Source organism: Camelus dromedarius, chromosome 6 (assembly GCF_036321535.1).
Source record: "Camelus dromedarius isolate mCamDro1 chromosome 6, mCamDro1.pat, whole genome shotgun sequence".
Lineage (NCBI taxonomy): Eukaryota > Metazoa > Chordata > Mammalia > Artiodactyla > Camelidae > Camelus > Camelus dromedarius.
In genome coordinates this window covers 19,669,224-19,696,300 of record NC_087441.1, presented here as the reverse complement: position 1 = coordinate 19,696,300, position 27,077 = coordinate 19,669,224, and the positions used below count along the sequence as shown (strand labels likewise).

The 27,077-nt window shown below is 40.3% G+C and overlaps 1 protein-coding gene across 2 annotated transcripts in view; it reads left to right on the top strand.

The window, feature by feature from the left end:
• The window catches only part of AIG1 (androgen induced 1), a 220,216-nt gene that overhangs the window by 48,595 nt on the left and 144,544 nt on the right, over positions 1-27,077 (top strand). For both annotated transcript variants that reach the window (XM_010983705.3, XM_064486638.1), the window contains exon 2: positions 8,979-9,134. In XM_010983705.3, the coding sequence (XP_010982007.3) occupies positions 8,979-9,134 (156 nt within the window). The remainder of the gene's footprint in view (positions 1-8,978; positions 9,135-27,077) is intronic.

The window sequence follows — 27,077 nt, the reverse complement described above, 5'->3', positions numbered from 1 at the left end:
CTCATGCTCATATTAACAGTTGAAAAATCTTTAAGCCTATAAAAGTTTTGAGTAGCTTCTAATGTCTGTGAAGCGCTGTGTGAACACCCGAGGGGAATTTTCTGTCATTATTTGCAGATTAGAATGGAACCTCTGGAAAAGTCCCTGCAGTGCTCTTCTGGGGATGTTGCTGGAACGTGGCGTGATGCACCCACTACTTTGTGAAGCACATCCGATGCCTTCTTTAGATGACTGTTCTCCTTGCTGCTTATGTATTGAAAGCTAGTGTGTGATATAACGAATTTTGTGGACAAGCTTTCCTTTCCGAAGCTGCTCATCTAAGTGGGTTATTTCTGACTGAAAAGCTTATTTTTCTTTCTGTCTGTCTGAATGGATTGCTTGCCAGGGTGACTTATGGCCTACTTCATCGATTTGCAGTAATGAGATAAAGCCATATGAGGTAAATGTCTGTGTTCAGGGGCAAGGATTCTAAATCACATTCTGAAAACCACGGGCTTGATGATGCAATGAGTCCATCTCCTCAGAAATGTTTGTGGTGAAGATTCCTTGAAAATGCTTGGGCTTAAAGCACATCACTTAAATGGCAGATTTAGAAAAATAAGTTGCAATCATTAGAGTGAGAGAACCATATTGGCTTGTTCAGGCTAACTCTCTCCAAGGGTAGTAGCGGGAAGTTCACCAGGCGGTGCATCTGATGGGCATATCTCAGTGGATGAAGGAGGCGGAGAGAGCCTGTGGGACTTTTAAATGCATTGATTTCTCTACAGAGTAGCATTCTAACACGGAGCTGATCACGGCTTCCATGGAACTGATACACCCCATACTGCAGAACTGCACAGGTGATCAGATGTCTCAGACAAAGGGCACTAGAAGCAAATGCAAAGGAATCCTTGCAGAAGTCATTCATCTGATTTCATACTGAGCCATGGTCACTTGGTGCCAAAATGCTTTTGGTATTCACTCTAGATCTTGATAATAAGAAGGAGTTACACACTATTAAAAAGCAAGACATTTGTGGAATGGAGGAGGAGTCCCTGTGTTTTACGGTGCTGCTGTTTTGTAGCTCTTGTATACTTTCAACGTGGTATTTAACTCCTTCAGTCAAATCCACTCTTCATTGGACACATGTATTGCCATGGGTTGGTTTGGGGCAAGAACCGCCTTGAAAGTTTTATGAACTGAAAACAAAAGAGCTTTTTATGCTATATAGTGCCACAATATATGACTCTGTGATATACAGGAAGGCCTCCAGATGTGTTACTCACCCTCCTGCATAGGAGAAAATTACACACAGAGACACAGCACACACCAGGTATGTTGAATAGGCATGCGTTATCTGTCTGTCCGCCTATCTATCTATCTATCTATCTATCTATCTATCTATCTATCTATCTCTCCGTCTATCTATCTCTATCTATCCTACTATTCTCTCCTGGATTACATATATATTTACTAAAGGTTACATAATATAGTTCTCTAATTATATAAGAGTTTAGATGGATTTTTCATTATCATCTCCCCTTTAATTAGTGTTCTTATCCTCGTACAGAGGACTCCTCCAGGCCTTCCCTTATGACACCTATAAATCTCACTGCCTTCTTCCCATCTGTTCCCTCCACAGTTTTCCTTCATTCCATGATCCACGTCACTCCAGTTTTATTGCTACCCCTCAGAGTTCCATCTTCTTGTTTCCTCTGTCCACTGTGTCTAAAATTAACTTAAAAATAAGCAAAATCTTCATAACAAACATTGTGGTATGCTTTATGTTAACCCCATGAAAGTGCAGTGTAATCAAAATGCAGTATGTGATAGATGCAAGTCATTGGAAATCTTACTCCCAAAGATCAAGACAACTGTACTTTGGTCTTTTAAAATTCATATAAATGATGATTCCAGTTATTACTTAATGTGCTTCTTTTCCTATTTCAGTGCGTTGTTGGTTCTTGCCTGAGTTTGGTCAACTGGGCAGAAATTAGCAACTACAGTAATGACATAACTTGGTATCTATACTGTAGTTTTGGTGCAGTTACTTCTAATTAAGGATATTGAAGATGACCAAGTGAAATGAAATAAAACTCATCTGGATAAACTATATCACATATGGGAATACATGTTAGAAGTCAAATGAATTTGCCCTCTAGTACAAACAGAATTGTAATAGTTTAGTGCATTCCAGAGAAAAAGGGAAAATAATGTTAAGTTAATTTAATGAAAACCACTCATGTGTAAAAAGGATAAAGATATGAATGGAATTTGGGTACATTTCCATACTTGTGGAAATGAATCCTAAACCTAAAATGACTCAGTAAATAAGCTGTGATTTCCAGACAGGCAGAATTGAGGGGGTGGAAAGATGATGCAGAAAGAATTAAACAGTAGAGAACATTCTAGAGGAACAAATGCTAGAATGACTCCAAAAACATCCTGGAATTTTTTTTTTTTTCATTCTGATAAATTTCTATTTATATTTCTTGGAGAGATATGGTACGTTTGACCACTTCATTTCTATCCGTAATACAAAATAATAAGAGCAACCAACCTGCTAAGAACTCAAAGCCAGATGGTGTATATGTGTGCCATGCTGAGTTGATGGTTTGGAAATGCCAGCTCTGCAGAATGGCTGGAGCCAAATAATGCTTCAAGGTAATCCTACTTAAGAGTCAGTTGTGCATCTCTGTGTGACTTTTACATTCTTAATGTAATAAATTTTAAGTTGCAGTGGACAACATGGTACATATAGGCAACAGAGCGAAATGTCCCTAATGTGATTTGTTAGCTGTCAGCTCAAATCAAATTTTAATAAAGTAGCAGAAATCTGGAATGGTTTAACAAAATGCTTCTTAAATAAGCAAATAACCAAAAGTCAATCCATGCTTCTCCACAGGGAATGGTGGACTGTTCCATAATTTTTAGGGATTATGTTTTGAGGATTAGCCAGTGTGAATTAAAAAAAAAAAAAAGAACAGCTAACAAAACCCAACAATTCCCCCTCTGTCTCCTGATGTTTGGAAATTAGGAGAAGATTGTTTTGTGGTGCTTCCTTTCCTTGGCCTCTCCATGCTTGCTTTGGGGAAGTCTTCCACAGCAGTTCAGGCGTGGCGGCCATACCGTAGTCACAAGCAGGGGAGAACCAGTGGAAAGATCTACAGAGAGTGACAGGGTAGCCACCGGTAATAGTGAGGGAACTGCTGTGTTAGATGACACCAGTGGATAAGAAGACGAATCAGCTTAGAGACATATCAGACTTCATAAAGCCCATAAAGCTAATAGTCTTCTAAATTTGGCAAAATGTTTAGACTATTGCATTTGTATTTGCAGAACATCTTTTGTTTTTCTCTTCTAGAATGTGAGTCTGTTTCTCCCCTTTCATTTGCATTTTAAATCTTCATAAAAGCGTTTGTTTCCCAATAATCAGCAAATCATTTATTTATTTAACAAACATTTACTGAGAAATTTAAGCCCTTGTTAAATCAATTTTCACTTCCTCTATTTTGCAGCTCAGCTTACTAGGTACTACAGATTTAAGATCACTGTGCCTTCTTAGTGAACTGACCCCTTTATCATTACAACATGTTCTTCATTTTTGGTAATATAGCTTATTTTGAAACCTATTTTTTGATATTAATATAGCTATTCCTTATGACTAGTGTTGATATACATTTACTTTTAGCAAATCATATCATTATACTCGAAGTGCTGTTTGTTTTTTAAATGCAGTCTGTCAATCTCTGCCTTTTAATTGGAGAGTTTAAATCCATTTGTATTTAATGTATTTATACATATTATTGGATTAAAGTCTGATATCTTATTGTTTTCTCTGTCTGATCTCTTCTCTGTTCTTTTTTCCCCAATTTCTGACTTCTTTTGGATTACGTTGATATTGTTAGTATTCCAACTTCCAGTATTGGTTTATTAGCTGTGATAGATAGAATTTCTAAAGTGGCCTCCAAAGATGTCCCAGTCTAATCCTGGGAACCTGTGAATGAATGAGCTATAACTCCTCTGATAATACCATGATATCTAGCACAGTTGACCTTAGGAAAGAGACATTATCCATGTGGACTTGATCTTATCACATGAGGCCTTAAAAGCAAAAAGCTTTTTCAGGCTGATGGCAGAAGAGGAAAGCAGAGGAGAGAGAGAGATCTGAAGCATGACGAGTATTTGATATTCTGTTGTTGGATTTGAATGTGGTGGAGGCCATTGTACGAGGATTGGCGAGCAGACACAGGAGCTGAGAGTGACCCTGGCCAACAGTGAGCAAGGGAACATGAACCTCAGTCTTAGAGTCTAAAAGGACTGGACTCTACCAACAGTTACAATGAACTTGACAGTGGATTCTTTCCTTAAGCCTGAAGATAAGAACCCTGCTTGGCCAACACCATGATTTTGGTGTTGTGGTACCCTGAGCATAGACACCAGACCAACCCACCTGGACTTCTGACCTAAAAAACTGTGAACTATTAAATTGACGCTTTAAGCTACAAAGTTTGTGATATTTGTTTTGTAGCACAAACAACCAATACATTAGCTAAAGATCTCTATTTTATTCTTTTAATGGTTGCTCTAGGATTTACAATATACGTCTTTAACTTATCACTGTTTACTGACAAACATTATGCCACTTTATATATAACTAAGAATGCAATAGTGTATGCCTTTCATTCCTTCCTTTTTGTCCTTTGTGCTATTGTTGTCATAATTTTATTTCTAAATATGTTTAAAATCTCATAATATATTATGTTTTTGCTTCAGTCAATTATATTTAAAAAATAAATAAATTATAAGATAAATCTTTTATGTTTCTCTACATATTTACTATGTTGGCATTGCCATTGCTTTATATAGATTTAGATATATTTGATATGATAGTGTCCATTTCTTTCACTTTTTTTTTGCAGTGAAAGCTTATTGACGGTGACTTCTCTCAGCTTCTGTTTGTCTGAGAAAGTCTTTCACCCTAGACAGTTTTCCCTCCTTAAAGAACTTTAAGTTTATCATTTCATATATTCTGGCTTGTGTTATTTTACACAAGAAGTTTGAGATATTTTTCATCTTTACTTTTCTGTATATTGTCTTTTTCCTCTAGTGGCTTTTAAGACTTCCTCTTTATCACAGATTTTAAGCATTTGATTGCACATGCCTGTTGTTGTTTTCTTTGCATGTACTCCACTGTTTAGCTTCTTGAATCTGTGGGTTTATAATTTTCAAGAAATTTGGAAAAACTTCAGCCATTATTTTTTTAAATACTCTTTCTACATAACAGCCTGCTCCTTTAGGATAATAACACACACATATTAGTCTGTTTGACACCTTCTCACAGTTCACTGAGATTCTATTAATTTTTAAAATCTTTTTTTTTCCTCTTATGCATTTTAGATAGTTAATATTGCTGTGTGTTCAGTTTTTTTAAACATTTTTTTATTGAGTTATAGTCATTTTACAATGTTGTGTCAAATTCCAGTGTACAGCACAATTTTTCAGTTATACATGAACATACATATATTCATTGTCACTTTTCTTTTTCACTGTGAGCTCAGTTTTTTAATCTTTTCTTCTGTAGTATCTAATCCAGTATTATTCCTACCCAGTGACTTTTTAATTTCAGGTAATGTCTTTTTAATTTTTAAATGTTCAGTTTGGTTCTTTAAATTTTCTTTCAAATTATTTTTATTTAACTTCTTGACTTTATTTAATTTAATTGTTTAATGTTCTTGTCTGCTAATTCCAGTATTTCTATATGTTTTTATTGAATGCATTTTCTCTTGGTTAAGAATTTTCTGCTTCTTGGCATGTCTGGTAATTCTTGGTTATTTGTTGGGTATTGTTGAATGTGTAGATTTTATCTTCCTTTAAAGAATATAGAATTTTGTACATTAGTTACTCACAGATCAACTTGATTTTTTTGAGGCTTGTTTTTAAGTATTTTTAGGTTTGATCTAGAGTAGCCTATATTTCAGGACTATTTTAGCACCACTGTTTAGTATGAAGAATCTTGGGTCTCTCCTGAATGCCTGTTGTAGTCAACAAGGCATCTCTGTTTGATTGGTCAGAACTTGAATACCTGTTCATTCTGTGAGAGCTCTCAGAATTTATTTAACCTTCAGCTTGTTTTAGGTAGACTTCTCAAAAGATCCTTAGTGACACTCACCCCTGTATAATCTCTTCCCATTGGGTTTTGGAATATCCTATGAATATGATCATTCCTGTGATTATATTACTTTATATGGAAAATTAGAATTATCCAATGTGGGCCTGACCTCATCAGGTGAACCCTTTAAAAAAAGAGATTTCTCTGGCTGATTGCAGAGGAAAATTCCAATACATGAAGTTGATTTATATATTTAGTACAAATATCTAGTTGTTTATGCTGGGAAGGCAAATCTGGTACTAGTTACTTGATCATGGGATTTTAAAATTCACTTAATTTTATATAATTTGGAGCTCACTAAATCCTGCTATTATTAGATGATCTTTAAGACTATGGAAAACTGAGTTGGAAGGAAAGGAATTAAAAGAGATTAGTCAACTATATCCCCAAAGTATGAAAACTGCTCTTTTTTACCTTTTGTTTTTAAGTTATTTGGAAATATTTCAGATTAATGAAATATAAATAGAATACTGTAATAAACTTCTATATACCCAATAATCAACTTAAGAAATAAAATATTGATATGGTTGAGGCCCTTGTGTCCTTCTCTCAATTTCATACTCCTTGTAGAGATACCTGAATTTAGTGTTATTAATTCCATGTGTTTCTTCACATTTTACTTCATATATGTGCATCCTTAACTTTATCTCTACATTTTTTGAAATTAGTTTTAATAATGTTAATATGCAGCATTTAGGGGGTTTCCTTTTTTGTTTGTCTACTGTTTTGTTGTGAGAATGAAAAACTGATGTGTGCTTAGAATTCCATTGTATTAATACAGCATGATTTATTTATCTACTCAACCATTAAGAGACATTTAGATTGTGTCGAATTTTTTGAATCAGTGAATGCTGAAATTAACTTTCTTTCATGTGTATGTGACTTTACAGTGAAGTCACTAGATAATAGAGTATATGAATCTTTAAATTACTAGATATTGCCAGCTCTTCATCACAGTGGTTTTCCCAGTTTGCACTCCCACTGTAAGGATTCTGATTATTCTCCATCCTTATAACTCTTGGTATTGTCAGAATTAAATTAAGAATAGTTGTATAAAAGAGAAATTCTACCTCATCGTGATCTAAATTTGTCTTTCCCTGGTTATTGATCAGGTGGGACACCTTTTAATATATTCACTGCCAGATTGTAATGGAGATTACTGTTCCCCAATATGGCCACTACAGTTTCTCAGACCTCATCAGGTTGACATAAAAATCTAACGTCTAAAGTCATAAGATGTGCTATGGAAATTTTTCCCAAGTATGAAATTATTCCTTGCCTCACTTAAATTATTTCTGGTCATCACAGCATGATACTTGCCAACACTCTAATTGTACCATGCTCAGTTATGGCAGTCTTAGCTTCTCTCTCTCTGGTTTTTCTGGTTATAGAAAAAACAAGAAACCTTAAGTCACTGAAGCCAAAATTTATGAGGAAGAATGGAACATTCCTCTAGCTGACTGGCTAATAATAGCAGAATTTGGTGAGTTCCAAAGAGCCTGGTGTATTGTGTATAAAAATACTGCAGGATTTTTGTTTGTTTGACTAAGCCTGGTGATGGAATCTCCTTTACTGGGAATGTTCAAAGTGCCTCAGATAATAGTTTGAACAGAATGATTAATCTGACTGTGTCAGTGCTTTGCTGAGGGATGGATCCATATAATTTTGAAGGTTCTTCCTCCCTTTGTTCTGTGCCTCAGTGAGGAACCCATCCACTGAGCTTTCACAGATTAGTTCCACTGCCAAGATCGAAATTTACCAAAAAATTTATTTTGCTGTATTTTCTAAATGGATAATGAGTAAAATTGTGTCTTTTTACAAATACATCATTAGCAAATTATTTCTTGTAAAATAAACCAGAACAATTCTCCCAAATCTATTCTTGGGGCTTAATGGCTATGACTTTGAGCCCAGGGAATATGTTTTCTGCCCTTTCCATAATTTGAATTATCATTTGCCAAGCTGTATTACGGTATGCTGCCCGCCTCCACGTGTAGCCTGAATCATCAATACTTTTACCCCTACTTTAGGAATTTCACAAATAATTGCGTTCTAGTGTTTCAGTATTCTCTCTGTGTGATAGTCCAAGTAAACGTAGCAGATGTAAGTAATTCAATTTGTAATTGATTTGGGAATGTACAAGTGGTTGTTGTACTTTTCGGGGGAAGATGCTGTGGGTATCTAAGTTTACATTACATTGGAAAGATTTTATTTCATAAAGACTGAAAACCTGAGAAGGAGGTCATTTGGTCAAGTTTGACAACAGAAAATTGCTCCGTTTCAGTCTTGATTATTACATTCAGCTGATTTCTCTATGACTCACAGGCTAGAAGCTTTCTACCACTTCCTTCAGTAGAAAAAAATTTTAAATCTAAGAGATGAAATCATAGGAAGGTTTCTTCACATTTAGACTAAATTGTCTCGTTTATTATTGATCTTTTTCTGATCTTTTTCTTTGCACGTCTTAGATGCTTCTAGATTCACTAGTCAATAGAACTAAACCACAGATGTGATGTTTTAAAATAATGGACATGTCATTCTGAGAATTGGTGCAGCTTTTCTGTTGGGCATGTTGTGTCCATGCATGTTTTGCATTTGTCTTTAGGTGAGCAAGAATGGAAGTAGAGCTTGTAAGATGGATTTTCTCACCTATGATGGCAAGTTGTAAATATCTTACTCTGTTTTTATTTGCAGTGTCAGCTCTTTAAATGTGCATCTAATTCTCTCTTACCCTGTGTCGTGTGGCAAAGATGTAGCTTACGTACTGCCCTACAGCTTGGGTCTCTTTTGATCTTATGGACTAATGCCACCCGTTGTCTCCTTCCAGGTTATCCAAGCTGTCTTTTTTGGCATCTGTGTGCTGACCGATCTTTCCAGTCTTCTGACTAGAGGAAGTGGGAACCAAGAACAAGAGAGGCAGCTCAAGAAGCTCATCTCTCTCCGGGACTGGATGCTGGCTGTCTTGGCCTTCCCTGTTGGGGTTGTGAGTATGACGTAGAATACATTTAACCACAAGAGAAACTTGGATCTTATTTCAGACTTCTAAGAGGGAAAAAAGAGCTCGTTATAGGTTTCTGTACTGGGGCTGACATAACAAAGCGCCACAGGCTGCGTGGCTTAAACAACAGAAATTTATTTCCTCCCAGTTCTGGAGGCTGGAAGTCTGAGATTGAGGTGTCCACAGGCTTGATTTCTTCTGAGGCCAGTCTCCTTGATTTGTCAGAGGCTTCCTTCTTGTGTCTTCACGTGCTTTTTTTTTTCCCTCTGCATGTGTCCCTGTCCCAGTCTCCCCTTCTTATAAGGACACTACTCATACTGGATCAGGGCCCCTCCATGATCTCACTTAATCTTAATTGCCTCATTAAAGACCCTGCCTCCAAATACAGTCACATTCTGAGACACTAGGAGTTAGAGCTTCAATGTATGAAGTGTAGGGGGACAAAGTTCAACCCATAACAGCTTCTTAACCAGCCCTAACTTACAATGTATGTTCTGTGGGGCTATGACTGTTCTAGTATTATTAAATTTGGGAGAGGAAGTCAGTATCAGCTCATACTTCTTCCCTCACCCAAAGGAGCCATTAGCTAATATCACTTAAGTAAATGCTGCTTAATGTTTGGATCTATTTTGGCTTCATTGATTTTCATTGTTTGCAGTTAGATTCCCTCCACAGCTTAACTTCCTTCACAGATCTGTTAATCACCCAACGTCTGTAGGGAAACCATGTTTCTTTAAAGGGCCATGGCCCCGTGAGATTCTATAGTGTCTACCCTGTGTATAGCCAGAAGGATGAGCAAGCTCTTGTCAATTATGAGAAGAAGTAAGAGTGTGTTACCCAATTCAAATTCAGAACTTTCATTGGCCAGCTGATTTCTGGGGAGAACAGAAGCCCGTGTACCACATCCAGGGTCCTCTGTAGGCAGAGTCAGAGGCTGTTTTTTTAAATCCTTCCAATGGCTCTTGTTCGTATTTGCCAGATTTATACCTGGCAGAAGCCTCTTGATGCTTATTTTAAGACGATTTAGTGGGCACCCAGACTATCACTGAATTGCTTTTTCTATATATCGAATCATGTTTTCTTGGATGAAACAGCCCTTAGCTCTTGACATCAACACAAGGGGAGCAGTGTCATCTGGCCACACTTCTCTGCTCATTCCCTCATCCTTATCTTCTGGAAACCTAAATGAGTGCTTAGATTGAAGCCATCTAACAAATCTCTCAAATTCTGTTGCTTAACATCACAGTCAGTTGCTTTACATATTGTTTAATATTTCTTTCTTTGGATTTGCCTTTCAAAATTCAAACACTTTTTATTAGCGTAATCACCTAAGAGAAAATTTTCATTGGCATAAACTGCAAAGACCTATACTTTCCATGTGAAAGAATTATCTAGAAAATCCAAATCTGTATATTTTTTGTTTCTTTCTACCGGCTACTCCCTTGGAATTACCATAGGCATATCATTGCCCCTGGAAGTCTTCCTTGGCTAGAAGGAAAACAATAGTAACACAATACAAAAGTAAATAGAAATACAATATTAACGGATTTTCTCTTTGCTCCGCCTCCCCTTCTGTTATGTGGTGTCAGATTGCGTCTCTAAGGGCTTAAGTTATATGTCTTGCCACTCTCATCAAAGGCTCATTGCATATGCCCTTTAGACATCCATGGCATTACTTTGGCCAGAAACTTTCTGCACCTGCTTGAGACTTGAGATATTTGTCCACCTTCAATATCCTTCCTAAATTTAGTCTGTGTTTGCTTCATGATTTGTAAAAAGAACAGGCGTCTTTTTGTTTGCTTGTTTGATTACATCTGATGTTTTCCTTCATGTTTCACTAGTGTTGTCATCTTATCTGTATTTTGAAAGAGAGGAGAGAAGTAATAATACCTTTGATTTCACCTTCACCCCCTTTTAAACCGGAAGTCCTAATAGCGTATGTTCATTACGTAACGTATTCACTGCATACATTGCATAATGTATGCACCTCCCCTCATCCCCTCACTGATGAGCTTCACAGAAGAATTCAAAGAATAAATAATAAATCAGAGATGTGCAGTTTCACCGATTCCTTTAACTCTTACTTTTTTCTTGCCCACTGACATTTTATAGTCAATATTTATGTTTTTCATAACCTTCTCTGTTATTATGAGTCATTTTCCCTTTTATAGTAACTAGCCTTTTATTTTTTCTGAATTTGTTGGAACCTCTCTCTCTCCCCCACCCTCTCTTTTCTTTCCTGCTCTTTTTCTTTTTCCGTCTATCTCTTTAATATTAGGACGAATCCCAGCCAATAATCTCCTTACATGGTCCACTGTTTCTTACTCTGTCATTTGATGTTTTGTATCTGTTTTCCTGATTTGTCCCTCTACTCCACAGAAATTCTTTCTGAGGCAAAAAACTGATAAATACCTTCTTCCTAGACCCCATTAATTTGATTGTGAAGTCATATTTACTGGGGATATGGATTTGGCTGTTTCTAATCATTTTAACCCAAAGTATTTGTTCATTAAAATACGGAGTTTTTTGATTTTTTGCCTGTCTTTCCCCAAGGTTATTTCTCAGCTTTCCTTTCTGGTGAGCCCTAGTCTGTGCTGCAACTTCTCGGGTCCCCGTCTCTTCTGCCTCCCGCATCTCTCCCAGCTGCTCGGTAGGGTCTGGAATTCCACGGTAGTTTCATCACTTAAGATCTCCTTCCTTGTTAAAATGTGAACTCTTCCTGAAGCAACGCCACTAGGAATCACTTGAAAAGATGTCCTCCTTATTCTTCCTGTGGCTCCCGGCCTGGGAGGGAGGTGCCCGGCCCAAAGAATGTGCCCAGGACCTGTAGGCATCTGTAGGGTAAAAGCGCCTATCATGTGCGCAAATGGTGAGTTATCCCATTTGTAATTAAACACCTCGTACCATGTTGGTTGACACAGTCTAAATCCTAAAGGGCAGACCCCAGCGGTCTCCCTGTGCCCAGAGAGCCTGGGGCGTGGTTCGAGCTTTCTTTCCTAGGAAGGTGCAGAGGCCCCACATAGAAGCCTGCACTTGGTCCCCAGAGGCCTCCAGGCTCAGACTGCCCACCAGGTGACTGCCAACCTCCCAGAGGACTTCTATTCCCTTTCCTCCTGGCTCCCTTGGCCCCACGCCTTTTGTTTGTGACCCACAAGTTTGCTGGCGAAAGCAATGTTATTTTTGCTTCCTGATGCAGGGCAAAAAGGCCACAGGCATAAAAAGAGGGCAGGATGGCAGCTGAATGTCTCACCTCTGCTCACATTTTCCCAAAGACACCTCTTAGTCCCGAGCTTTTCCTCGTACTCCCATGATCTCTCTCTCTCACCTCAGCTGCGACTCTGGCAACAAGAAAGGCCCGGGTAGCTTCTCTAGGATTTGCATTTTCTCCAATAATGCTTCCTCCAATAATGAAGTTAATTGAGAGACGGCAGTAATGGCTTTATGTGGGCGAGAAGTGACCCATGGTCCTGATGCATCGACTTCATGGACTCTCTCTCAAGGATATATAAAAATAATGAAACATTCCAATCCAAGATAATTGGGGTAAAGCTTTGTTTCAGCATAACCTTGAGGGAATCAGGCAGGGTTGCTTGAGTGAACATAGCATGTATCATCCTGATTTGTGTAGATTCCCATAAATGCAAAGCTGGCCTTGATTAGTAACGCTAATGGCCGGAAACCGCCACCACTCCCAAAGCCTTGCAGCTCATTTTGCAGGGATAACCCCTGGGAGGCTCTTCTTACCATGTGCAGTTCATTTCTGAACCCTGTCACCCTTTTAAAGAAGCATTACAAATAATTCTATGACATTATGTGGTCTGGAAACACTGAAGTTTATTAGGAGCAATCAAACCAAGAATGTCTTTTGTCTCCTGTGAGTTTGTTGACTTTCATGCTGGCAGATACTCTTCTAGTTAAGAGAATAGGCTAAGTCTTCCAACCGAAAAGAGAAAGAAAGAGGAAGAGTAGCAAGAAGCAAAATAATGAATATGATGAGTATGAAATTGCTTCCTTCAAAAATCCGATGTGTCTCCAATTGCTATCCAAAGCAGCCCGTTTAATGACAAAGAACAATCATACACTTTCAATTAATTCAAGACTAGGCACCCCGTCCCGTTCATCCACGTGGTATGTTGCGCAGAATCAAGTCTCACCGCCTCCCAGGTACACCCTTGTCCCAGGAGTCACTCGGGTTACTCTAGACTAGATGCTGGGTTCCTGCTTAACTAACCTTGACTGATGGGTGAAGATGAGGATGTCCCTCTCTCAGTAAAAAGGGAGTGGGTCCAAGAAGGCCTTGGAAATTTGGACCAGTTCTAACCTAGGACAGGATCCAGGGTATCTTGAGTTTGCCTGTGCCAGGATGAGCTTCTCTAGAATTTGAGCTCTTTGTCTGAGTTTAGTCTCAAAGCCATTTGTTAAGTAACCATTTCAGGTGTTATAATCATGTTCTTGTAAAGACTTCGTGAAGATTTTTCTTGTAACAACCTAGTCTAGAACCCTTTAAAATTCATTTTTGCTTGTGGTGGGTCTGTACCGTACCTGCTTCCGTAAGGAAACATGGAAAATGGAATTTGAAATTTCAAATACACACTCAAAGAAAAAGTATCTAGCAATTATTTTCAAGAAGTGATTCTTCAAAGCCTTCATTTATTGACATACTAGCTCACTCTAAGACATCTTTCAGAAAAACTTTGTGATGAGTGTAAGTTTAGATCATCATACATACCTCTGCAATTTAAAAAACCATTTTCATTTCTGATTTTTAAATGAAGAGATTCACTTAAGTGGAAAGCAAATTTATCAATTAATATTAGTTACTTATATTAATGTCTGTTAATGTAACACAAAGGAATGGAATTTGGTTCTATTTGAAACTGTAAATAAAAGCAAATGCCTTTCCTTCTGTTTTGATATTAAGGGGAAATGCAGGATGTAATACATTTAATATCTGTTGATCCTCTCTTTATTAAATTTTTGCTCAGGTACCTAAAATCAAATTCTTTTCTATTTTCTTTAAGCCTTCATTGATGTTTTAAGTTCTTCAAATGCCCTTTTCCTTTCTCTTCACCTTTGAAGTTAAAAATATAATATCTGCTAGGTCATATTTTATGGTTAAACCCAGTTCATTTGGGGTTGAGTCAATCATAGACTTGCCCCCTGCACTGAAATGAGTGATACTTGAGTTGCCTATGAGGGAAAGTTCAGAGGTGAGGATTCATTCCAGATCGATAAGCAAAAAGAGCCTTTTCCTCCTGTAACAGGAGAGATGCTCAAAAGATTGTGAATCTCTAACCTAGGTGAATAGTCTTACAGTCACTTTTTTGATAGCCCTCTCCAAAGACCAAGGACATAATATGACTAGACAGATGCACCTGATAGGGAACCAAGTTGCTTCCCAAACATCTTCTATATTCTTCTCTCCTAAGTGAAAACCAAGGATTTTCTGCCTAGGTGACCTATTTAATGTGTACACATTCATGCCAGCACAGAGTGGTCAGCTTTCTCAATGCCTGCAAGGCAAATTTCTCTACACAAAAAAGAATCACACTTTAACAAAAATTTCCTTGTAAGTGCCCACTTTTAATCACACTACCACGAAAACCACACATTTGTATCCAGAATATTCAAAGGACAGAAGTTCTAGTCAAGTCAATAGTTATTTGCAAGTACATGGAGCTCACTCAGTAGCAAGTACTGAGTGCTAGCAGCCAAGATAGTGGTGACGAAGAATTGGTCTTGTCCTTCAAGGGTCTCACAGTCTAGAGAAGGTGACTTTATAAGCTGTATCAACCAGTAAATTAAAAGAAGACATGATGAGTATGACAATACAAACAGGTACAGAAGTTGCCCACAAGAGGAAGGGATTTCAGTGAGTGGGTCCTGGAAGACTTCCCAGAAATGCTGATATCTGAGCTCTGGTTTGAAGAATGACTGAAAACTGATTGGATGCATACGTTGGTGATGCTTTCAGCTGCAAGTAACAGAATACGCCCAGGTATTCACCTGGCTCACTCTTCCTCTTCATTCAAGTCTCTGCTCAAATTATTCCACCTCAGAAAAGCATCCATGAATAATCTTTTTAAACTAGCCTCCTGTCATTGTCTATCCCCTTAACTCACTTTATATTCTCCATCATGATTACTGCACACTGAATGTTTATTCTTTTCTTTATGATGTATGTCGCCTCTGACTTGGTACGTGCCCTGTGAGATTAGGGAGTTTATGTATTTGATTTACTGCTGTAACCCAAGCATCAGGAGCAATGTCTAAATAATTCAGTATTTGTTGAGTGAATATCCAATCAACTATGGCTTAAGCGATAAAGATATTTAATATCTCATAAACAAAAAGCCTGTAAGCTGGTATTTTCAGGATAATATTGCTCAGCATTATCCTTCGAGGCTCATGCATTTTTTGTTTTCCACCTTTTTACCTCCAAAGTGTTGGCTTTTTGTCTTTGGAATTTCTACCCACAATCTTGCAACCCACAAGAGATAAACCACCAGACTGAATCACAGCCTTTGCAATCATGTTCAAGGCAGGGAGAGGAAGAAGCTCTTAAGGGAGCTTTCCCTAAGGGTATGTCTCCTCATCATACAAATGAACCTTTCCCAGAAGCTCCATCAGCCGACTTCCCCAAGGTCTCATTGGTTAGGACCATCCCATGGCTAGGACCAGCTGCAGGGAATGCTGGGAAAGCAAGTAGGAGAAGAAAGGAATGAGGTTACCATAAGGGCTTAAACTAATCACGATCTATCCTTATGGGCTGGGCATGTTGCTGCCCAAAGAAAATCAGTAGTTTCAAGAAATAGGATAAGTAACAAATTTGGGGAATAATAATTAAATGTGAAGTAAGGGAAAACTAATATGATTTTAGGTAATGTACTGTTTATGTTGATATGAAAAATAGATACTGTAGAACTGATGAGACTAATCCTAGACATTTTCTATCTTAGCCATGAAAGGCATATTTTTTTTCATTCATTTTCTGCCAGTGCCATTTGTTGGTGCATTCTGAGCAGTATTACCACAAACCACCTAAATCTGACATTTGAAGTCCTTCTCAAAGAAAATCACATGCATTACACAATAGACTTAATGACTTATCTTCAATTTCTGAAACTCCATACGAAATTTGTCAGAGGTAGTCCTGCTTTAGCCCAGCAACTCAGATGTGCAGACACTGGGGTCAATGAGTAAAATCTTCCATTAATAATAGCCCCCTAGAAATTGTGGAGAATTACTGTGTCCTGTGTATCCTCTCACAGAGTTCCCATTCTCTCTGGGCAAAGAGGCCACAAAAACATCTCAGGAAATGAAGCTACCATCTTTCCATATTTATATCCATAAGTAAGTTATATACTTTGAAATAGGTGATGGAGAAAAGGTAAAACTGGCCTTTAATAATGTTAGTAATGTGATGCATATTCTAAAGTAGATATGATTCCTGATCTCAAAGATATGACCGCCCCTCAGCCCTTATTTGGGGGACCAGGAACAAGATGCAATATTAATTGTATTTGTTTTGTTCTGTTTCTTGTTTTTTTGAAGGGGAGGTAATTAGATTTATTTACTTATTTATTTTTAATGACGGTACTAGGGATTGAACCTAGGATCTCGTGCATGCTAAGCATACACTCTACCCCCTAGTTGTTGATTAAAAATAGAAAAGAGAAGAAAAGGGAAACACTATGCATTTTTCTTCTTCCTTCTCTATGTATTTCCCTCCCTCCCTATCTGTCTATTTTTGTCTCTCTCTCTCTTTCTTTCTTACTTTTCCTCCCTCATCTTTCTACTGCAACCAGCTCCTTCTTTGTAGGAAAAGGAACAACAATTCGCTGTGTGGGTGTTCCTGAAATTACTACAGTCCCTGTGGGCGTTTTGAGGTGACTCTTACCTGTTTTAGCTGGATCACAATGTGCTGTGTTAAATCAGCTGGTATCAAAAGGAACATGCCCCCCCGAGGAGGGAGCTAGTGGACTTTCCACCTACACAGAACATATTAACTTTGCGTTATACAGTTACCATGCTAATGATTTGCTTATTTTACCAAAAATAGCCAGTCCTGGATAGGACTTTCATTCATCATGCCTTTTGATAACTCTCCTAGGAACAAAAGTTGAGGCATAATTCAGGCTTTGGGGGTCATTCCTGGAGACACAGGCGGGAAGACGGGAAGACGAGGAGGTGGGAGATGGGAGGGGAGAGCGTGAGTGTAGCCACAGCCCACAGGGGGCCCTGCCAGCCCTGCCTCCCATCTCCTTAGTCCTCTGAAGCAACTTCTCCAAGAAGTTTCCTTCTTCAGAATGTCCCTTTATCCCATAGGTTAGCTCTGTGCTTCATTTACACGTTGGAACAAACATCCCAGGAGTTTGGGCTGTGGGGGCAGAAGTCAGGCAACATGAGGAACACGAAGGGGTAGGAGTCACCGAGGGAACAGCAGGAGCCCTTCCGTCCCAGTCTGCCTTCATGCTTCTCTGGGCTCCCTCTTGCTGGGTCCATTACTCCCCAAGGGGAGACTGGGGAGGGATGTGAAATAAGAAGGAATCCTGAGCATAAATTAGTGGTGTGCCCAGGTTGGAAGGCATGAATGGAGAAGGGTTTTCTGTGGCCATTTTTATACCCTCACCACTTAATGCTAAGGGGGCGCCCTCCCCTTTCGTCATTTAAAAATCAACTACAGAATTAGAACGACTATCTTCCTACCAGCACGGATAACTAAGCAGAAAGAGCCTCAGTGCTCCCATGCACAGAAAATAATACGAACCTGCATGTGCCTGGGATTGCTGTCAAAATCAGCATTGAGTCAGCAAAGGAAAAGAGCCCCCGTAGATTCATTGACATGGTAACATCTTTGTCTGAATATTCAGAATTCTACTTGTACCCTCTTCCTTCCCCAACTACCATAGAGTCCTTAAAGAACACACCGCATACCCAGAAGCACTGGCTGTTGCCTTTCTTTTTTGCTTCCAGCCTGGGCACGAGCAGTTCTGTTCACACCTCCTGAGACTCCTGGCCGTCTTCCTTCCCATAGTGGCAAAACTCACCAGTAGCTCAAGAGCCTGAAAAGTCTATGAATGAGAGTGAGCCTCTACTACATGCTGCCGAGGCCCAGACCCTACACCAAGGCCTTTACTCTGGTTATTTATTTAATCCCCATGGCCCCCAAAGGCAGGACTTCCCATCATTCCCACTTCACGGAAGGTGCTTTTGTTGTACAGCTTGATGGACGGGGTTCCCATTTTACCGGTCACTGGCCAGGGGTCCACGACAGAGAAATAGTGCGACTTGGACTTGAACCCAAGCCCTCTCATAAAGGAGTGCTGGCTCCTCCAATACACTAAACTTTTTGAACGAAACTCAGCTTTGCTTGTCACCATTCACCCGGTAGACATTTTCAGCTACATTCATGAAGTCTAAGCAGACCACAATTTCTCATTTCGGGCAATGCATCAGAAATTTGAAAGAGACTTACACAGCATCTGGCTCAAAAGCCACTGTTTGTCTCTTTCCTCAGGGCTGTTAACAAAATCCTGTTCATTTGGGCTTATTGTTATTTCCCTTTGATACACTATTTCGTTGGCATCACAGAGCCAATGGTTTGTGCAGTTTTACAGGCCAGTTTATAAAGTACAAATTTTGGCAAGAAAGGAACATCTTCCTGCCTTGACTTCTTGTTGCAACAACTGGATACAGATTTAAGCCGTTATGTATTTCACCCAATATGCTTGTTTTTTTTTAATATGAAAATAAAGTTTTATCAATAGAATTAGCTACATTTTTTTTAATGGATACTGAATGCATCCAGTATCATCTCTAAATCATCTCTAGGCTTCTAAGAAGGCGTAGTTCAGAGCTGTACAATTTCAAAAGAATATTTCTGGCAAGAAATGAGCCAGTACCTTCTGCGTGGGTATCCTAACAAATCAGTTGTGCCTACCCAGTGTAATATTTTATTAAGACTTCCTGAAAGTCAAGTCTGCTTTTCTTTTTAAATTTATAATTTATTACCACACCCCTCCCTCCCCATCTATTTTCGACAAGGATTTGAGGTGGTCTAAGTCAGATCAGTTTATCAAAGTGGTCCAGCCTCCTGGGCCTCCACATCGTTCAGCAAAGGCCGCCTGTAAATAATCTTGCCTGTTTGGTCGTGTCCTCTGTTATGTTGCAGGATACACAGAGAAACTTTCCCATGCACCATATCTTGAAATGTGAGGCAAGCCAGCAGAATGGGGAGAAACCTCCAATAGACCTTCTGGCAAATTCAGTTAACATTTATTGAGTGCTGTATGCCAGTTACTGTGTTAAATGCACTCACACGATCTCGCTTACTCTATTAGAGGATCTTATAAAAACAAGAGGCAATAGGCAACGGGAGGCTCAGTCATCCCTACAGACAGTGAAGCCAGCGAGAGGACCGGGGCACTGAGGAGGGGATGCTGCTGTCTGGCTGGGTCATAGCCGGGTCTCACTGTGCTCGGTCCTATTTAGAGAATAATGCCAGTCTTATTAGACCTGGTCAGAAATGTTTCATGAACTCTCTGTGCCTGAAGAAGTCTCAAGCAAAAATGGCAGTAAGGGAGGAGACAGAAAAGAAAGCTTTATGGGGGAAAAGTCGCCCCTATGAAGTAAATTTTCTTTGGGCCTCCTTGCTCTGCATCAAAACAGATGTTTCTCCCCAATCTTGGCACCTTCCTGAGATGCTGATCTTCAAAGTAATTAGTTTAGTATAACCTCCTGGCTCTTAATTGATGAGAAGTGTTCTTGAACCAAAAAAAAAAAAAAAAAAAAAAGGAAAAATCCATAATTGGTCAGCAATACTAGAGGAGGCCTCAGCAGATGACAAGGAGTTCAGGTTGACCAAATGCCAAGGAAAAAACTCCTGAAGTGCCGTCAGGCCGACCGATGGCTGACGCTGGGGCTGCATCTTTGCATCTTTGAGCCATTTTGGTTCCAAAGATGACTATTTGCTTTTTGACACCTTCCACTTTATTTCTACAGCGTAGATCATCACAGAATGACTTAAAGGCAAGAATACAAATCCACGCCAATTTCCACAGTCGGCACTTACTACTTTTGTAATAGGAAAACTGCACATGTAGTCTCATTTGGGAATGGCTTCTCATTTAGAGATGTTTATGCTCTAAATTTTAAAGGTAGATTGTTCATAGAGGAAAAAAGAAGGAACATTGATATGTTGTTGATATGATACTAAAAAACAAACACACCAGCCTCTCCATAAAGTCTTTTCCCATTGCAAACTGGATAGAACTTGCTACAAATATTCCTAGTTTGTTCATGCATATAATCTAAAATAAACAAAACACGGAAAACCTTAGCCTTCTTCCTTTCCTGTCTTAATAGCAATTCAGAGGCAGTGAAGTGGGCCATTTGTGGGTGTCCCAGCTGGGAAAGTACTCAAACGCCCTTGTAGCCCAGGACCAAAGACCTGGCGCTCCTCTTTGTCAGTCTGTTTTGAGGGACTCCTTCTCTCAGCAAATGGACGATGCTAACTAAATGATTACAGATGGAAGTGCAGCTCAGAGAGATAATTTATAAGGACAGAAAAATGTCAGACCAACTGGAGTCTCCACAAGCCCTTCCTAGAGGCAGAACAACGTTGAAGAAGACAAAGTGTAGCTGAAAGAATTCTGGGTGAACTCAAAATCAAGGCAAGGGGTGCTCACTGGATGACAGTAGCAGTGGACAGTCAAATTCCTGTGGTCTGACCCCTCCTTTGGCACCTTAAGGATTGATTTGCTAAGTAGCCTGTAATGCTACCTCGCGTGGCCAGGTGACCCCATCCTCTTTACAAAGCTGGAGACACATTCTTGCTCTTTAATGCCCATAAGCCTACCCACTAGGGTGGTCACTTTTCTCCTGTTAGCATATCCTTTTTGGGTGGTCCTAATTCATTTGACCAGGATTCATCTTCCACTGTTAACAAACAGTATTCTGATACAACACCCAAGGCACTGAGTATAGGCAACCATTGACTCATAGCCACCTAATATAGGCCGTGTCTACAAAAGGATGCTCTAAGTACTTATTTAATTAACTTTTATTAGGTTATATTACATTAGAGTTTTCTTTATTCTCAGAGGGGACTTTAAATTCAAGTTGCGGTTAGCTGGATGTCTCTCTTAGGTACTTATAGCTACCCTGTGAATACTCATTTTAATAGAATCATATCTAGTAACTATAGTTCCCTTTTATTAAAAAAAGAGAGACAGCAAGAGTTTGATTATTCAGTGATTTTATGATGATGGAACGTCCAAGTCGTTTTTTGAAAAGGAAACTTCTATCCATGCTTCCTGATGAATTGATAGTCTTCGGTGTGTTTATTCTATTTATTGTCACTAGACAGAGAGTGGGAGAAGCCTTGCTCAGTTAATTTGGGAGTGGAATTCAATTTAAAATGGATGAATTTAAAACTTTGAATTCATAAAGGAGGGTTAGTTGTTAGAATGCTAAACGCACCTACCTTATGGGGTGACCTCACCTGTGCGAGGTGTAAGATAACCAGATGTTGTCAAAAGAGCGTGAGCTGAAGACAGACGCAGGTTCTTATTCTGGATCTACCATTTCCTAATGCGGAGACTTTAACTTCTGATTTGAAGTTTTCTAAAGCTAAGTTTCTTTATCTATAAAACCAGGAAAATAGCAGTAGCTACCTCAAGGTCATTGTGATTCTTAAATAAGACCTTGCTTGTGAAGCCTCTGGCCCATAGATAGTTGAGACTGAATAGATGTAAGCCGTCCCTCATGAAGTACTAGGAAAGATGGCACGCATGTAATACCCCCGCAATGACGAAGTGTAGTGATGGAGAGCAGACCCTGGCTGCCAAGGGCTAAGGCTGGGAGAGAGTGTGGTTCTGAAGGGACAGCATTAGGGAGTTTCTTTACGGTGATGAAACTGTTCTGAATCCTGATCGTGGTAGAGGTTACACAAGTGTATGCATGTGGTTAAATTTCCTAGTACAATACACCCTCTCAAAAAGAGCACATGTAAAAACTGGTGGGATCTGAAGAAGGTCGGTAGTTTAGCAAATAGGATTGTACCCATGTCGGTTTTCTGGTTTTGAAAATGTACCGTGGTTATGTGAGGTTTTGTCACCAGGGAAAGCTGGGTGAAGGAGACGCAGGAACTCTCTGTATTATTTTTCAACTTCTTGTAAGCCTTAGAGTATTTCAAAATGGAGAGTTAAGAAAATATAAAGCACCAAGAGAGATGTGATGCTGCAGCAGAGGGAAGAGACTGGTCCTTGCTTTCATGGAGTTTCCATTCCACTGGGAAGAGAAACTGTTAATGACACGGTCAATTATTGAATCCTAATTACACTCAGTGTTATAAGGGAAAAGCTTAGTAGGCTACGGGAACTCAGGGAAAGGGAGCCTGGGGCAACTCAGGGAGGCTTCTTGGCGGTTATGACATTTCTGACGCCATCTGTATGGTAAGGGTGGGCTGGGAGGGGTGGTGGAAGGCACTCCAAGCAAAGGGAGCAGCACACGAGGGGTCTGGGGTACAAGGAGCCCTCCAGCAGCTTAGAGGGGCCAGCAGGTTAAAGGGCTGGTTAGAGCCAGAGCTCAATGGGCTAGTGTTGTAAGCAGAGGCCTGTGGTGGGTCAGGGAAGGAAGACAAGAGACTGGGGTAGGGGAGAGGGCAGGAAACAACTGCATGATGAAAGTAACATCAGGTGAGCTTGGATTTTGAAAAACAAAAAATGGTACTGAATTTCAAGCTGCAGTTATCAAAAGAACAAAGGAATGAGTACTTGGAGGTGTGTGGTGAGTTTGGAAAACGACACATAGTGTAGTGACTGGGTCCCTGGAAGAAGCTGGAAAGGGACTGGAAACAGAATTTGGGGCCAGGTCACAAAGGGAGTTTTGATTTTATTCTGCAGGCAAGGGGGAGCAATCGCAAGTTTTAAACTGGGAAGTTCTTAAACGTTTTTATAAGATAACTCTGAGGCCAAGAAAAAGCAGAAATAGAGTTAAGAGGACACTGAAGCCAGTGTGCCTAGACGAGAGGCTCCCACAGTAGTCCAGAACAGGGACAGTGTGGCCTGGAGCTGGAGTACAGGCCGTGAGCCCTGGGAGTGGGGAATGACAGAGGAGCCTTTGTGAGAGTCAGCTCATCAGGCAGTGGTGACCTCAGGTCCAAGCTTCACGGCTAGTCATCTAGTCCTCTGAGGTGCTCGTGTAAGTGCAAAAAACATACACATAGCATGTCCATTGCAACGTTATTGGAAATGGTAATAATCGGAACAAATGTCCATATTCATTAGTGAGTGCTTCAGTAAATGAGGGTGAACAGTTTACAGTGGGGACTATGAAGAGCTGAAGAAAAATGGGGCATCTCTTTAAAATATTTTTAAATTAAAAAATTCCAGAGGACTAGGTATAGTTGATCTAATTTTGTAAAATAATGTGTGGAATGCATTTTATATGCATGGAAAAAAAATCTTGGAGGATCTATGTGTCCTTTTGGCAATGACTGTCTCTGCAGGGTAAGATTGCAAAGAATTTCTGTACATTTCTTTATGGTGATTGATTTATGACAAATGTTTTCCTATTTAAAAATATCTGTCTGTTGCATTTACACACAAGTAGCATGGTCTTCGACTGTGCTTCCCGTGAACAGGCTCTGAGATGGCGAGTGCATGTAGGAGGGGCTCTGGGGAGCGGTACCTGTTAGGAGTGAGGAAGACAGCACTGGGGAGATGGGGAGGATGACCCGCACTGTAACAGGCACCCTGGGAGCTCTAGAGAAAGGATGACCCTTGCCCTAAATTGAGGCAAAGGGGCTGGGTCTTTGTATCCTTGCATGCATCAGTCATTGGATTTAGACTGCCCCCAGTGGGGAGGCATGGCCTTGGGCCAGGCAGTTCCCTGCAGCTGAAGGCATTTCCCAATGAGGGATGCAGCTGATGGTGGCCAACATCTGCAGGATGGTTACACGGACCCTGAAGAGAGGACCTGGGAGAAGCACTCCAGTATCCACTCCAGTTAATTGATAAAGTCCAAAATTTATTTTCTGACTTTGCAAACCTTGCTGAATTACCACATGTACCTTTCATGAACACAAACATAAAGGAGAAAAAGGGATGATCTCAGTGCAGAACAAAATTCAATGAAATGAAATCTTTTCGATTAAAACAACTTTAGCAATTTGGAATAGACAGCAATTTCTGTAACCCGATGAAGGGTGCTTTCCCTAGTCTACCCTTTCATTGAAGGTCTGGGTCTCTATTGGGCAGGCCCCTTGGGTTCAGGACCCGCTCCATCAATCTGCATGGACCCCAGGCCATTGTCATCCATCTCCATGGCCACAATTCACAGAACACTCAGATTCTGGTGCTGGCCTTTGCCTCCAGGGCAGTTCCAGTTTCTGTGTTTGCTACTGTTCTGATTTTTCCCCTGTTCTTTTTTTGTCTGTATGGTTTTTTGGGCTCCTAGTGACTTCCCATCCTTTCTTGTCTGCTCAGCAATGCATTTGAAAGTATATTTGTCGTAATTTATTTAGCACCCAGTGTTTCACAGCAGGAAGGGTTTCCAGTGTCTCTAGTCCACAGGGCTGCGGAGAGCTAACCCCCTGACTTCTGTACCAAAGGCAGGTTTTCCTTTTTCTGCTTATAATGTGACTTTCAGTTTAAGGTGGTTTTATATCTTTCCTAAGTTCTATCCATTCACTTTTGTCCTCTTCTCTGGCTCTGTCTTCTCTTCTTTGAGTCTCCATCTTTCATCTTTGACTTCTTTCTTTAATGGAGAATCACTGGATCATAAATTAATTAATTTGTCTACTGGTTTGTATTGTTCAGTTGCCCTTTTGTGGGGTCATATCTAGCTTTCTCTCTCTCTCTCTTTTTCTTTTCTGGTATCCATGTATTTATGCTATTTCATGCTATTTCTTTTCTTATGATTACTCATCCTTAGATCGGTTTGTTCTTTCTGAGCCAACTATTTGTGAAGGGCTGAAACGGGAGACAGCCAAGGGAACTGAGCAAGAGCAGCTTGAATTTCTGTCTGTTTCCCACCACCACTCTCCCCTAGAGGATGGCTTCTCTCTGGGCTGGACTCATTCCTCTCCCCTTGACTCATACTGATCACAGCCCTTTTATATGGGGACAGGAAAGTGGTCTTCATCAGGTGAGCATGAGCTGTCCATCCAGGCTGCTTACCAGATCCTTTCTCGTTTACCTGGCACATCGACATCCTGCTTCTCGCAGAGATGCCATGCCGGCCCGCTTCCACCTTCAGCATCATCACCTCTGACCCCTGAACATTTCCCCAGTGCGCCCATGCACCTCAGACCTCCTGCTCCCAACAAGGGTCACTCCATGTCCCTCGCAGTATGCCACCTGGAGCGATCTCTCTGTCCTGCTCACTCGACCAGAGTACCCTCAGTGGGTCTTGTTTCTTGCATCAGAGTCTTCCCTTGCCCTGGTTCAGTTTCTCTAGTACTTGACAGCATGTTGAAAAGAGTGATGTTTGGATTTTGGAAGTTTCCTACTTGCATTGATCTCTCTCTGTTTCTCGTTCTCCTTATTCTTGGTTGACTTCTAGAAAGAGAGCCTTTATAGTCTTCTATCCTGATCTGGAAGTTCAGGGAAGGATTATTTTAGGATGAGAGAAGACTTAAACAGGCGAGGGAGGAGCGAACTGATAGCGGGTCTGAGAGAGGATGGGCTAGAGGAAAAACTTTGGGACAAAGGGCTTGTCTCCTCACAGGAGGACAAAAAATGTGGGTAACAGAAGGGAAAACATTTAGGTCAATAGGAAGAAAATTGAAAGAATAAAAGGGTACTTGCTTCTGTGGGAGATGTGGGCAGACCACATACGAGGACCAGCAGTGCACCTTTGTTCATGTATATAGCAAATTTTTACATATAAGCACAGTATATGTCAGGCAGTGGGGAAACAGTGAACAAGACAGAGAAGTTCCTGTCCCCTGAGACCTCACTTTCTCATAAGAGAGCTGGACAATGAACGATTGAACAACAGCAACAAAAAGAGCCTATATTCGATCAGGGTCTCTGATAGAAAGTAATGGAGCAGCGATGAGGCTTCCAGGAAGAGGTGCTGTTTAACCTCGACCCGGAGGAACAGAGAATCCAGCCACGTGACAATGGGGAAGAACATTCCTGGCAGAGAGAGTGGAAAACGGTATTGCTATGAGGCAGGAGAGCACATAATGAGTTTTAGGAACAATCAAATTGCCAGTTGGATCTTAGGGAGCAAGAGAGAATACAGTACAAGTCAAGGTTGGAGAGAAAGGCAGGAACCAAATCACAGAGGCTCCTGCAGGAGTTGGGTTTTCATTCTCATGCTATTTACTCAGTCAGAAAAGATCATTAAGGACTTCAGTGTGGCTAAATGTGGACATATAATCAATTCTCCCCAAAAAAATGACAGTAAAAGGCCATGAAGAAGCCATAACATCAGCGTGTGCTTTAGAAACTCTCTAAATGGAGACTCCGGCTGTAAGGTAATTTGAGCAGAATGCTTAACATAAAAAAATACAGTGTTACAACCTGATCATTACAGCAGAGGAATTCAATGTCACACTGTTAGGAATGAGTACTAGAAACAAGCTGTACTGTGGAACAAAAGCTGCTGTAACATTTCAGAGGGCCCTATGCTTCATGTGCATTTCTGAAGCTAAAGGTGGGGTGGAGGGAAGTCAGCCGGGAGGAGAGCACCTGGGGACCCGGATCTCCTGGACATGCCAAGTGGGAAGGCAAGGGCCAGGTCCGAATGAGCCTTCCCTCTGTGCGTGGGGGCCATCAGAGACAAAGCCAGCTAGCATCCGGAAGGCACACCTTATTCTCACGCTTTGTGTGTTTGGAAAGCAAAATCACACCTTCAGTCATGTCTCAGTATTACCTCTCAGCAACAGCCTGACCTTGGAAAGCATCGATGGGA